The sequence below is a fragment of the Schistocerca gregaria genome, chromosome X (assembly GCF_023897955.1).
Source record: "Schistocerca gregaria isolate iqSchGreg1 chromosome X, iqSchGreg1.2, whole genome shotgun sequence".
Taxonomy (NCBI): domain Eukaryota; kingdom Metazoa; phylum Arthropoda; class Insecta; order Orthoptera; family Acrididae; genus Schistocerca; species Schistocerca gregaria.
The window spans coordinates 690,989,503-691,004,478 of record NC_064931.1 but is presented as its reverse complement, the minus strand read 5'-3'; the positions used below and the strand labels follow the sequence as shown (position 1 = coordinate 691,004,478).

At 42.9% G+C, this 14,976-nt stretch overlaps 1 protein-coding gene across 5 annotated transcripts in view; it reads left to right on the top strand.

Moving 5' to 3' along the window:
• Window positions 1-14,976, top strand: part of LOC126299006 (membrane-associated tyrosine- and threonine-specific cdc2-inhibitory kinase) — a 166,008-nt gene that overhangs the window by 27,261 nt on the left and 123,771 nt on the right. For all 5 annotated transcript variants that reach the window (XR_007552706.1, XM_049990636.1, XM_049990635.1 and 2 more), the window contains exon 4: window positions 4,863-5,064. Coding sequence is in view for 4 of the 5 variants with exons in the window: in XM_049990636.1 (XP_049846593.1) it covers window positions 4,863-5,064 (202 nt within the window). In the remaining variant the exon portion in view is untranslated. The remainder of the gene's footprint in view (window positions 1-4,862; window positions 5,065-14,976) is intronic.

The window sequence follows — 14,976 nt, the reverse complement described above, 5'->3', positions numbered from 1 at the left end:
TGCTTATATAATACCCTGATCCAGCTGCTGAATTGATGCCATCGTGTTATTTTGCAAAAACAAAGTTTTTATTATCCCATCTTCTTTTTGCAGTTTCATCAATAAGTGGATGAGCTGAACAGTGATCATTAGTAGAGCTGCTTCTCTCAGCTTAAGTGACCATATATGCTTTCACACTGATGTAACAAACTCATCTGGAAACTAATTGGTGAAAATGTCACATGTCATCAAAGCAGTCTTTGAATGCCTGTTAGTAAATTGTAATGATGTCCTGTTCACATGCTTGAAACATCTCACACATTTACTTTTACCTGTACAAAGAGGTTTCAGCTTATGGCTGCCCAATTTATTTGTGGCAAAAAGGAGAGTTATTTTGCCTATATTCATTTTCAAAAATGTCTTATTTCCGGAACTTCTTTTTTTATAGTCCTGCTTGGAAGCAATCGATAATAAGACCATTGAATTTTATCCATAATGGATGCAGATGAACTACGTGACTGTTCCTTTCAGGGTGTTGAATGAAAACCGCTACCAGTCACAATTGAAGGTATTTATTTACAGGTAAATTGTGACTGGTAGCGGTTTTCATTCAACACCCTGAATAAGACCATTACTTGTGTAGAGTTTCAAGAAACAGTGAAGCAGATTCACTGTCACAAGATGTTGCTTCTTCTTCTTCTCCTTCCGTCGTTGTTTGGCGACGTCCATGGTGTCATTTCCATTCTGAAAACCATCTGTTGGAAGCTATAAAATCTTTGTTGCGATGTAAATCAAAGTGAAATTTTTCAGCTTGGGCTGTAATAATTGACTTGGAAAGTGGCACACCTTCTTCTCTTTATACCTATAAAGGTATTCATAGAGTTCATTCTCTTTTCCTAGTTTAGTCTTTTTGCTGGCTCATTCCCACATCACTTTCAGCTATATTCACAAAACTTCTTCATTTATTCTTTTCTTTTACTCATTCCCTGATTGTTCTTTCAGGTCCACTGCACTCTCGTGATAAATTTGCTTTAGTTTCACTATGCTTCACAGAGTCAATAATTTTTAGTTTATGACACACAGAATACACTTTACATTTCTGTGACGTTGTAACAAGTACGTGGAATCTAGACAATGAGTGAATGGTTTATGATCCACATGATGCTTATGCTCATTTCAGTTATTGCCAATCACTGTTTTAGTCACTTTGTTGACTGCACCACAGCGTTAACCATGAGATATGTATTCAAAGGTTCTGTCCAGCAACAATCGTGTTATGGTGATCAGATAAATCGAAGGCAGAGTTAAATTACATCTATCAGTTTTGATTATTGTTTAGAGAGCTTGGAGCTTGCAGTAAATTATACTGCAGAAAGGCTACATGCAGACTGTAATAAGGTTTTCTCAAGTTTATAAAATATACTAAGAGATAAAAAATCGTTCATAAATGATATCTAATTTCGTGGGACCTACCTTATATCTTGTTATATCCAAATCTGCTGTGTATCGGGCTTCTACATTTTTTTTTTCCCCCATGCTCAGTTGATATATATCTGTTAGTTATGACAAGTGTCAACATTTTCTACATTATTTTATGTTTCATCTTGAATCAGAAACATGTTCTTCTTTGAAACAGTCATTACATATATTGTAATAATATGACGTACGCTTTTTTCTGCACAGAAACTTTTTGGAAGAAATGTATCTGCAATTGCCAATAAGATTAGACTTCAGTTACACAATTTATTTCTGACGTGCAAAACTTTGCAGTGGACCCAGATTTCCCACTTCACACGAATTGTCGTCTTAATCAGCTAGACTATCTGAGCACACCTCCCAAGCCGAACAAAACATCATCGTGTGTTCACATCTTGCACTCGCACAGTTGCTCTGATTCCAAAAAAGGAGATGGGGTCAGACCAGGAGGCATACTCAGGTAGCCAAAGTGGTTAAGGTGACTGCTTGCGTGAAGTGGGAGAGCTAGGTTTGAGTCCTGGTCTGGCACAAATTTTCATGTGTCACCAATTAATTGTTCAGCCAAAGTCTAATCATATTCACAATTGTGAATACATTTCTTCTATTTCATACGGCTGTAGATCATGGCAGTGTCTGAACGACATTGGATAGTAAAACTCAGTTTCAGATAAAGCACAGTTTAAACAGAGCTTGAAAGACATATTGGTAAGCAACTGTTCCTACTCTGTAGATGAATATCTTAATAGGGACTGTCGAACCAACTTAAGTAAAAATGTCTGTTACAATTCAGTTTTGACACCGCTTGGTCACAACAATCAACATTAGGTATTCTGTGTATGACAAATTTATTAAAAGTGCATAAATATGTTTCATTCTGATGGTGTATTAATTGTGTGAATGTTAGCAGTTCCAGTTTAATGTATTCACGTATTTTGACAATCCCTTACAAATGATCAGGGAAGTGAATATTATATTCAAATAGTCTTATGTTTTTTTCGTTATACTTCCCGACATGGTTCTCACCCAAGAAAATCATCTCATTTGTGGGTCTGTGGGACAAGATCTGAACCTAATCTAATCTACACAGTAAAACACAGAGACTGCAAAACAGAGATTCTCAATATTTTGTAATTACTTTTTGGGCATTTTGTACATTTTTCTTTCTTTCTTCATCCACATTTCTGTTTGCAATCTCTGGTCTTTCTGCCAAAGATCCTTGGTTTTCTTCTTATGTTATCTTCATGGCCACTTCATTTGATTTGGGTAGAGATGTCATTGGTGCTATCTTGCACTCAACTGGCTGTATTAGCTTGATTCATAATTAACATTGGAACAATCCTCTGGCTCTGTTATCAGCCTCATTATTTCTGGTAAATGTTGTTTGAACATTTATTCCAGCAATATCCAAGGTATGGAAAAATATTTTTCTTGATGTGGAGTAGGTGGTGCACTTTTTCATCCCGTATATTGGTGCCTCTTTTTGTGGAATTGTTCATTGTAATAATTTCAAGCTCCTTTTTCTGCCATGTGCTGTCATCTATTTTATTGTCAAAATGTGTAGATGAAAGAGGTATGTTCTTGTTCTTTCTTGACACAAGATAGAGAACTGTCAAATCATTTTGAAATCCAAATAAGCTACTGTTTACTTCATGTAGATGAAAGAAGTATGTTCTTGTTCTTTCTTGACACAAGATAGAGAACTGTCAAATCATTTTGAAATCCAAATAAGCTACTGTTTACTTCATGTAGATGAAAGAAGTATGTTCTTGTTCTTTCTTGACACAAGATAGAGAACTGTCAAATCATTTTGAAATCCAAATAAGCTACTGTTTACTTCATGTTGATTAGCATTAACAATTTCAGGCGAAAGTTCAGGTTTAATTTTAAGGGACAGTTCCAACTAAAGAAAATTTTTTCTTCAGCAGTTCCTTACACAAACTACTAATAAACCAGGTGTCTGCCAGTAACCTCGGCCATCATCATCTGATGAATTCCCACCTCTTGCTGTGAGTCTGAAACTTTACTGTTTTCTGACATGTCTCCTATGCCAAGGCTTACAAAGTCTGGCATCATAGTGTGTTAGAATCTTCAGACTGTACTTTGATGGCTTGCTTGGTACATACTGGTGAAAACTACATTTTATTATGAAAGTGACTAACAATTCACCCACTGTAGTACATTCACATTCTGTGTAGTTCTTGTTAGTGTTTTCCTGGGACAGTTCAAATATTTCCCTAATAGGTGCAAGGGTATCTATTTTGTTTCATTCGTGCCTGGTTTGAATGTCATCACACTGTTTGCATCTGACCAGGAATAGGAACCGATACTACCTTACAGCAGTGTGAAATTGTCTCGGATCTGAAACCATTTGTGTTCTACACATCCTGTAGGTTTGCGTGTCCAGAGCAGTAAAAACTGGAGAAAATAAGTAACCCAAAAAAAGCCTTAAATTCAGTTACATCTTTGTGTCATTTTGTTTCCAGACAAAATTGCTCAAAAGGCTTCTTATGTACACATTAGTATATCCACATATGTTTTCATCAAAAACAAAAAGCAATACTCTAAGATTGATTTTGCAATTCTGGCTGCACAGCTCACACCTGGTAGATGAGTTACAGTATTTTGATATTGTGTGCGTACATTTCCTAGTGGAGAGTTAAATCCATTTAGTTGATTTGTCTCTTCCCAAGTAAAAATTGCTATTTTCAGAACTTTGTATTTTCATCAATATACATCTCTGTATCAGTTTCATGTTCCAGTTATTTGTACTCACCAGGTGGTTCTGAATCTAATTTATCATACATTATTTCTACTTCAACTACTTCAATTAATCTCTGTTTCTCTTTCTTTTTCTTCATATGTACACATACTGCAGATTGAGTTGTTGCCATACACTGACAGAAAGCAGATGGACTCAGACTTCTATTTCACTTGGAAAACAGAATACTGGTATTAGACAACAATAGATTCACTTAATTTTGTTAGGCCAGGTATGGGGTGTCCTGAACATCCCACTGCCTGTTTTTGGCAGTTGAACAATAATGGTAACTGAAATTTTGTGTATTGTAATTTAATTATTTACGCAACTTGTTAGGTAGAAAGCTAACAGGAGTTTCAGACAATTAAGAAAATTTAAACTAATAATATGAGCTGTTTTAATTTGTGGGATATTTTCAGAACCCTGTTGTTAGCACTAGAGAGGGTGAAATATTGGTATTTATTTGCACACTTCCTTCTTTAATACCACAGGGGGCTATTAACATCTAGTGAGCTTGCAAAACTTGACTTCATTTTGTGTATTGTTTTGTTGAGCAGAAAAATTATTGTACATTGCTTATTTTGTTTGTGGGTAATAATATTATAATTTAATTTTTAATAAATAAACATGTGTAATATTTTGTTAACAGGAAGAAATATGCAAGAGAAATAAGGAACCATGAACTGATTCCATGCCATGACAACATTGTTAAGCTGTATGTTGCTTGGCAAGAGGCAGATTATATATATATGCAGATGGAATGGTGCCAAGAAACTCTAGAACATTTTGGAGTCAGATGCTTCCCTATTCCAGGGGAAACACTTTGGAGTATTCTGTTAGATGTAACACTGGTAATTTCATATTTATGTCATTCACTCACCTGAAGCTTCACATGTTGAAGAATGTTTCAAAGGCTTGCTTTCTAGAAATGTCAAGTTTAACTGCAGTTTGTCAAAGAGCAATTTAAGATTTTGCAGATAATTTATTTTTATTTTAGTTTTTATCTTTTGAAGAATGGTAAAAAATTTTGATTCTGAAAAATATTGTTTTTCAAATAATGATGAATTATTTAGGAATAAAGGATATGACTCATCAAAAGGCAGAAGCTCTATGAATAAACTTCATCTTTCAGCTTGTAGGTACACACACACACACACACACACACACACACACACACACACACACACACACACACACACACGTTGTGTTCAGTTGACTGCCAGCTCATTCCTGGCCCATGATGAGCTTGTAGGTACACACACACACACACACACACACACACACATTGTGTTCAGTCGACTGCCAGCTCATTCCTGGCCCATGATGAGTACTGGGATGAGGTGAGAGTGCAGGTTGGGGTAGGATGTAGGGAGGCCTTTGTGAGGCCTTCAGCATACTGCGCAAGGGAGTTCTCATCCCTACAGATCTGTCTACCATGGGTGGCAAATCTGTGTGGGAGCGTTTGTGTGTGTGTGTGTGTGTGTGTGTGTGTGTGTGTGTGTGTGTGTGTGTGTGTGTGTGTGTGTGTGTAAGGGGTGGCAGCTGTCAAAGTGCGGGTACTGTTGGTGGGTTTGATATGGACCAAGGTGTGGATGGAGCCATCTGAGAGGGGGATATAGACATCTAGGAAAGTGGTGACAGGTGGAGGAGGCCCTGGCGAAGTGGATGGGAAAGGTGATGTCGAGCTTGTGGAGGAAAGATGAGGTGTCCTGGCTTTCGGTCCAGATTATAAAGATGCCATCGATAAATTAGAACCCGACCAAGAATTTGGGGTTTTGGGAAGTTAGAAATGTTTCCTCTAGGTGGCCCATGAAGAGGTTGGCATAGGAGGGTGCCATGCGGTTGCCCGTGGCTGGGCCACGAATTTGTATGTATACCTTTCCTTCAAAGGTGAAGTAGTTAAGGGTTAGGATGTAGTTGGTTAGGTGTACAAGGTATGAAGAGGTCTGTTTGGAACCTGCAGGGTTTTGGGAGACACAGTGTTCAATCATGGTAAGGCCATGGCCATGTGGGATGTTGGTGCATAAGGTGGTCAACAGTGATGAGTAGGGATCCGGGAGGTAAAGGTGTGATGATGGTGGGAAAAAGGTTCAGAAAGTGGTTGGTGTCTTCAGTGTGGGAGGCTAGGTTTTGGACAATTGGTTGCAGATGTTGGCCAACAAGGGCCTGGATTCTTTTGGTGGGAGTACTGTACCCAGCCACAATGGGGCACCCATGATTATTAGGTTTGTGGATTTTGGGGAGCATGTAGAGGGTCGAGGGTGGGTGTGCAGGCTGTTGTTGGGGTGAGAGGATAGATTGATTCAGAAGAGAGGTTCTGAGGGCCTGAAGATTTCAGCGGGGACTGGAGGTCATGGTTGACTTCTGGGATGGGGTCACCTTGGCAGGACTTGTAAGTGGTGGTGTTGGGCAACTGGCGGAGGCCATTTGCCAGGTTGCCACTCCGCTTCATCCCTCCAGGGGGCTTGCCACTTTTTGGCATTTTCGTACTTGGCTGCCATGGGGCCACAGCCTTTGCAGCACTCTCTCCCTTCCGTGCTACATGTCTATCCTCTTGCTATTTTTTTCCCCTCCCTTGGGAACATGTCTGGGCTATTATTGGGTATGCCCTACATTCTGTCGCTGATGTGCAAACAGTCTCAAATTTGTTTTTGGCTCCCTTTGCCTTTCTTTTTTTCCCTTCTCCTCTCATTCCTCTGCTTCGGCATTTGAGGATCTTCTTCTTCTTCTTCTTCTTCTTCTTCTTCTTCTTCTTCTTCCCTTTGCACTCCTGAAGGCTGGCCCACACATCTGACGCATAACAGGTGACTGGGTAACACGTAATTCCCAGCCCCAGGTCGACAGGTGTGGTTCGTATGTACCCTGTGGTACAGGCAAGGCCCAGGGAGGGACGATTGCCTGAGCTGTAACCTTCCCAAATTGCTGATTGGGCCCTACGTCAGGCATTCGGGAGGTGTGACCTGATGTGGGAACAATCACCTAAGATGCGTGCGCCCTTTTGTGAAGGGGAGGCCCCCCAGTTGGAAGGAGCATGCCACTGGAGACATTGGCAATCATGGGGATTTCCTCACAATGAGTCAATCGTCCTCCCCATCGATGCCTGTGAAACGTAAACGTAATGAGGCTACCGATTTGAAGACCCTTCCTGGTGCACCGCGGTTCGTTGTGATCTCACGTACTGAAGAGTCAGACCCTCGCCACGGTCATTCTGTTCATTATCCAGAAAGGGTGATGGAATTGCTTGCCCTGTGAAAGCCAGCTTTGTTTACAAAATGGCACTTTGCTTTTGGAGACTGCTTCTGATTCTCAAACACAACTACTGCTTGCTGTCTCACTTCTCCACAACTACCCGTTCGTGTTGAGGCCCATCACTTTAAATTCTTCCCATGGTGTAATTTACACCAGGCTTCTTAATGGTCTAACTGAGGCCGAAATACAATCTGATCAGGGTGTCTTTGCCATCCATCGTGTAATGAAAAAGGTCAGTTCCTCCTTGGTGCCCACGTGCACTCTTATTCTCACCTTTGATAGGATGGTGCTGCCGTCCAAGATCAAAGCAGGCTATGAAATTATCAGAGTCCGGCCATACATTCGGAATCCGATGTGCTGCTACCAGTGTCATCGTTTCAATCACACTCGAACATCGTGTTGACACCCAGCCAATTGTGTAGCCCTGTGGCAGGGATGCAAATGAGGGCGAATGTCTGCCTCCTCCCTGCTGTATCAACTGCAATGGCAACCATGCCGCCACCTCTCAGGATTTTCCCATGTATTAAGATGAGCAGGTTGTTCAAAAGATTTGGGTTAAGGAAAAAGTGCCTTACCCAGTAGCTCGCAAGTTACTGGCTAGTCACTGACTCTGTGTTCTCCTGTCTGGCACCAATAGTTCTGTTCTTGTTACCCCTCGCTTCATGAAGGACATGCCCACACAGACATGTGACCTAGGATTCAGCTCTAAGGTTGTGAAATAGCCCAGTGTGAAGGTAGCATTGGTGTACCCCCATCCCACTGTGCAACAAATCGTCAAACTCTCGCCTCAAGGAACGAAGCCACCCACTACACAACCAGCAGACAGAAAAGGATGGAAGGAGTACTCCCATGAAGACTTTCTACATCCCTCCCACCAAACACTACCCAACTCTTCCTCTAACCAGAAGGGCCTGAAGAAGTCCCCTAAAGACAAACGGTCTTCTCCTTCACCAACTCGAAGATCGTGCTTGACGGTGTCACCACGTGGTCCCTTAGCCTGACTGGCATCTGTTTTGCTGGTACGCACCACCAACAGTTTTTCGGCGTTGGACTCCACAGACCGACTGCACAAGCACGCCGATGCTTTTGCAGACCCCATGGAGCAGGATCCTCCTGCTTTTGTACCCTGTAGTAACGACTCTACACCGGCTGTCACTCGGCGGCCGCTGAGTTGAAACCCCTACATCTCTTCCTCATCATGACCATCCTTCACTTGAACGTCCGAGGCCTTTGGTCCCACAAAGAGTTTTTTATGGCTGCTTTTAGCATTGTAGCATCCCCTTGTACTCTGCCTTCAGAAAACAAAATTACGGCCTCATGACTGCTTTGAGCTTTCACATTACTCGCCGATTTGTTTCGACCTTCCCCCTGACATCGGCATTCCATCTCATGGGTGCATCGTGCTGCTCATACGGGATGACCTTCATAGTCAACCCATCTCTCTGACGACCTATCTTCAAGCTGTTGCAGTTCGCCTTTTCCTTCCCTGCCTGACTTTTTCCATCTGTACCATTTATGTCCTTCTGTCATTTGCTGTCACCAGGGCAGACTTCCTTCAGCTTATTTGGCAGCTACCTCCCCCGTTTTTGCTACTCAGTGACTTTAATGCACATTACCCCCTTTGGGGTTCACCCATGACCTGTCAAGAGAGGTGCCCTCTTGTCGGACATTCTCAACCACATTAACCTCTTCTGCCTTAACACTGAAGCACCCACTTTACTTTCCAACTCCTCTGCACACCTATTCCCATATGGACCTATCCTTTTGCACTCCCCAACTTGCCCATTGTCGTCACCGGTCTGTTCTTTCTGACGCCTACTACTCAAGTGACAATTACCCGTGTGCTCTCCACCTGCTGACTCCTAACCCACCCACATGCACGCCCAAATGGCATCTTACTAAGGCTGACTGGCAGCTTTACTTCTCCCTTGTGACCTTTGGAGAACAAGATTTCCCTAGTTGTGACGACCAGGTGGACTACCTCACCGATGTTATCCTTACTGCTGCAGAATGTCCCATTCCTTGCACTTCCTTTTTGCCACATCATGTCCCAGTCTCTTGCTGCACTGAGGCATGCCACAACACAATTCATGCATGAAGATGTACTCAACGCATTTTTAACCGCCACCCTATGCTGGTAAACTGAATTCATTATAAACAGGTGCATACGAAGTGTTGTTGAATTCTTCAGGATAGCAAAAGAGCTAGCTTGATTTCATTCACTAGTTCTTTTAACAGTTCCACACCTTCCTCTGTAGTGTGGGCCAACCTCCAACGGCTCTCTGGAACCAAGATCCATTCACCAATTTCCAACCTGACAGTAGCTGTTGATATCATCGTGGACCCTATTGCTATCTCCAACATCTTGGGCTACCATTTTGCAGAAGTTTTGAGCTCTTCCCACTATCACCCCACCTTCATCCATCGGAAACAAGTGGAGGCGGCTCGGGTTATACCCTTCTCTTTTCAGAATCACAAGTGCTACAATGCCGCCTTTACTATGAGGGAGCTAGATAATGCTCTCTGTTCATCTCAATCCTCCGTCCCAGGGCCAGACGCCATCCAAATTCAGATATTGCAGCACCTCTCTCTTGCGGGCAAGCATTTTCTGCTTAACATGTACAACCACATCTGGGATGAGGGCACATTTCCTGGATGTTGGCGTGAAGTCACAGTCATACCCATACCTAAGCCCAGTAAGAACAAAAACCTTCCTTCTAGCTACCGCCACATCTCTGTTACCACCTGCTTTTGCAAGGTGATGGAACGTATGATTCATGACCAGCTGGTGTGGTGGTTCGAGTCTCATTCTGCAGTTGACCATCTCGTTACTTTGTCCACCCGTGTCATGAATGGTTTTCTGTTGAAATCCCAGACTGTGGCCATGTTTTTGGATTTAGAGAAGACATATGACACCTGCTGGAGAACTTGTATCCTCCGTACTCTTTACACGTAGGGCTTCCGTGGGCACCTGCCCTGTTTTCTTCGGGCATTTTTACGAGACCGAGTTTTCAAGGTACATGTGGGTACTGCCTTGTTGGACACCTTTATCCAGGAAAATGGTGTGCCTTAGGGTTCTGTCCTGAGCATTTTCCTCTTTGCTATCGCCATTAACCCTATAATGGCCTGCCTCCCACCGTGCATCTCCGGCTCCCTTTTTGTCAATGATTTTGCCATCTATTGCAGTTCTCCACGGACCTGTCTCACTGAGCAGCATCTTCAGTGCTGTCTTGATTGTCTTCACTCGTGGAGCATCGACAATGGCTTTGTCTTTTCCTCTGACAAAACTGTCTGTATGAATTTTTGGCGGCGCAAATGGTTTCTCCCACCATCTCTCCGTCTTGGGTCTGTTGCCATTTAGTTTGTTGACGCTCTGAAATTCCTGGGGCTCCTGCTCGATAGGAAACACTCTTGGTCCTCCCAAATATCGCACCTGGCAGCCAGCTGTTACGCAGTCCCTCAATGTCTTACGTGTCCTCAATGGTACTTCCTGGGGTGCCGATAGAACCACCCTTGTCCATTAGAAATTGGACAATAGGTGCTTTGTTTATTTATCTGCACACCCCATCCCTTTTACGCCATGTCAACACTATCGATCATCATGGCATCCGTTTGGTCACGGGCGCCTTTTACAATAGCCCAGTTGAGTCTGAATGCTGGAGCTGCTGAACTACCACTGTCCTACCACCGTGACTTTCTTCTCAGCAGGTATGCATGCAGTTTGTGTGCCATGCGTGGCAACCCTTTCTCTGCCTCTGCCTTTGATGATTACTTTATTGGTATGGGGCTCGTCCCTCTTCTGTTACCTCATGGAGTCCACCTTTGCTACTTGGTGCGGTGGCTTAACTTCATGCTACCTGCGTCCTTCCCAGTGTGTGTGAATCCTTCACCACCTTGGCTTCGTGAAGTGGCCCATGTTAACCTTGGCCTTCACTTGCATCCTAAGGACACTACTCCAGCCTCGGTCTATCGCCTTCAGTCTCACGACCTTCGCATGGAACTTTGTGATAGTACCTTTGTATACACTGACGGTTCTCGGACTGACCTTGGGGTTGGGTGTGTCTTCGTCATTGGCACCCGTATCTTTCAGTATCAGCTTCCAGCACATTACCCACTATTTACGGCCGAGCTTTCCACCTTGTATCAGGCCTCAGAGTACATCTGGCGACCCAGCTTTCCCAGTTGTGTTCTCTGCTCAGTCTCTGTGTGTCGTACACTGCTCATCCCGTAGTGCAGTGGGTCCAGGAAAACTGTCACTTGCTCATTCTTGGTGGAGCCAGTGCGATGTTTCTGTGGGTTCCTGGTCATGTTGGTCTGCCAGGAAACGAGGCTGCTGACACTGCTGCCAAGGCAGCAGTCCTCATACCTCAGCCCACAAGTTCACTCCAATGATCTCTGCGTTGCCGTCTGTCAGGAGGTGGTGTCCCTTTGTCATCGCCAATTGTCCTCCCTTCACAGGAATAGGCTTCGGTTTATTAAGCCTCTCCTGGTGCCTTGGTTGACCTCCTCCCGGCCCTCCTGCCGGGAGGAGATTATTTTAACTCGGCTGTGTATTGGGCACTGCCTTTTTAGCCATTGTCATTTGCTCAATGTCACTACCATGCCACTTTGTACGCATTGCGCCCAAATTTTAACTGTCCCCCACTTCCTGCGGAAATGCCCTTTTTTGAGAATTTACATTTCAGCTTGGGTTTGCCATCTGATTTATCAGCAGTTTTAGCGAATGACGCATGGGCTTTCAACCGTGTTTTACTTTTTAGCTGCCGAAACAATATGGCAAAGGCCATTTAATTTTTATTTTTGTCCATTGGGACTGGCGTATAGTCGTTTCCCTCCTCTCTGTGTTTGTGTTCTATAGTTTTGACCCCAGTTGTTTTTTGCGGCCTAAAACAAAACTAAACAAACTAACTCTGGTTCATCGCAACAGTGGTGAAATCTTTTCTGCTAGGAGAATGATCAAGACAGGATCTGTTTTTAGATTTTGTAGTGCAGTCATTTCTTCTGCTGAAAGGTTAATGTTCTTAGGGAGGGACCTGGAGAAGGATGGTGAGGTCAGGTTGGAAATTAGAAATTCCTTTAAGGGGACTGGGTTTGGTTAGGTGTGGGGGAGTTGGACTGAAACTTCTGTGTGGCTGAGGATTTTGGTGGAGAGGTTAACGGCAGTGTTCAAAGATTGTTTTGGTTCTGGATTTCTTGGAGTGTTGGTTGAGGGTTTTGCAGGATGTGGTAGGTTGAAAAGGTCAGCAAGGCAGGGTCTGGTTGCTATGAGGGGTTGACAAGGAGTAACTATGTGGGTAGGATGGGAGATGGATAGTGGTGTCCCAAGGCAGGAGTAGGATGTCAGCAGGCTGGGTAACTTGTGGAGGTTTTGTTTGAAATGTTGTTCTAGTTGATGGAGTGTCAGGATTTCTATTTGGGTGATGTGTCGGTAGTGGGGATTGCATAGTAACTATTTTGTGAAGGGAGTGGAAGTGGTTCAAGGATGCCTGTGAATGGAAGTCATTCAGGGCTGCCTGTGCCATGGAGACATGTTTTTGTAGAACAGGGTTTGGGACAGAAAGGGACTGGTGGAATATGAAAAGGTGAAAGTCTTCGTGGAAGGAGGGATGGGATCGAGAAGTAAGGTGGTTTGTGGTTAGGCCATTGGGGACGGGGAGGGGGAGATTCCATGGCTTAAGCAGCATTTAAGGAACAGGATATGGGGCAGGGATTTTGCTTTGGCTAGGGAAACTTTCTGAACTGGTGCAGGTAAATAGAGAAATAAGAGTAATGTTTCATTGTGAGGGAAGGGGAGGGGCAGCAGATCGCACATGATATATAGTCAGCCACACGAATTAAATTTGATTGCCCTCCTATGGCAACCTCTTCAAGGGCCACGCAGAGGAAACATTCCTAGCTGCCCAAAACCCAAAACCCCTGGTCTGGTTCAGGTTTATTGATGACATCTCTTATAATCTGGACCCAATGCCAGGACACCTAATTCACAAAGAGATCTCCCATGCCATATTCTCACATACACCTGATCCTCATCCATCTCAGGCACCAACCAGAAAGAAACAACCCCCCACCCACCCATTAACAACCAGAACTGGAACGACTGAACCGTGTCCTTTGTCAGGGCTTTGATTATCTATCATCACAGAAGTGCGAGGTGTGGATTTAAGCAAATTCATATATAACTGTATTTTGTGTGGCAAAGTCTGAAACATTCTGTCATTCAGAGAGGTGTTACAGTCAGGGCAATACCATCTTGTTTGCTTCCTGCTTGCTTTGCCAGTTTTGTCTGGTCCAAACCAACCTTGGACACCCTTGTTGGTTGTTCTCAGTTTGCAGGAATTTTCTCAGGGAAGTGTCTTTCTACAAGCCTATTGCTGATGGTTGCACTAAGGGCAGTTTCTTTAGCCGCAATTGACCCTTTCTGGAAGAGTCCTTCGCCAATGTGGCACAAAAAGGTGGAAAACGACAGTTTCCTCCTCATTAGGGTTTCTAGTCTCAAGATACAGAACAAAAGCATTCATTCATTGCAGCCATTATGAAAAAGTGAAAAAATAGTTTTTTCCACCACTTCATTTGTTTCCTCTAGAAAGGATAATAGGAGATCATCTGATCACTTCTATCAACCCGTTTTGTTCGTATTATGATCAAGATTAGCATCAGGTTTTGACTTGATCTTGACACCATCCTTCGTACAAACAGAAATTTTAGAGGTTGTCATTTTGTGCTTAGAGGAAAGGCATAAGACATCCCTAATGTCCTTCCACTTCAAACAAAGCAGGTGGTTTCTCCTCATTGACACTGACTTATTCCTTAGGAGTTTCTTCAAAAGATTATTTTCTTTTGGCAGTTCCTTTTGATTAGCCATACATGTGCATACGGCTTTCGTTTATTTTTCAAAAAAAAATATCAAAAACTGCTGAAGAATTGTAAAATCTGTCCATATAAACAGTGTGACCTTTACCTAAATAATCAGCAAGCAACCTCTGAAAGAGTGGTATTATGGAATTGTTTTTCGATCATTTACCACTGTGTACTTCAAATCCCAGAACGTAACCATTCCTTGAATCACAAACAGTAAACATTTTTATTCCATATTTGTCTGGTTTATTTTTTATGTAGACACGAAAGACCACTCCCTCACGAAATTCGCGCATGCCTTCATCAGTTGTGAGGTTTTCATAGGGATAAAATGATTTCTTACATTCCCATAATAGATGATTGAGAGGTGGTCTGATTTTATGCATAGCATCATGCTTTGGTTGACCTCTGGGAATCTAGGTACAATTGTCATTCAAATGTAAATTTGAAAGTATGGCCTTGAACTTATTTCTGCTCATTATAGATCCTGGGAAAGGGGTTGAAATAAAATTATTGACAGACCAGTAGCCTCCCAATTTTGGCTTCTTCTCAAGGCAAATATGAATAATTATGGTGAAAAACATACATTTTGTGAAGCTTCACTCCAACCCACGATGCCAAACACTATGTGGCTTTAGTTTGGAGCCTGCTTTCAGTTT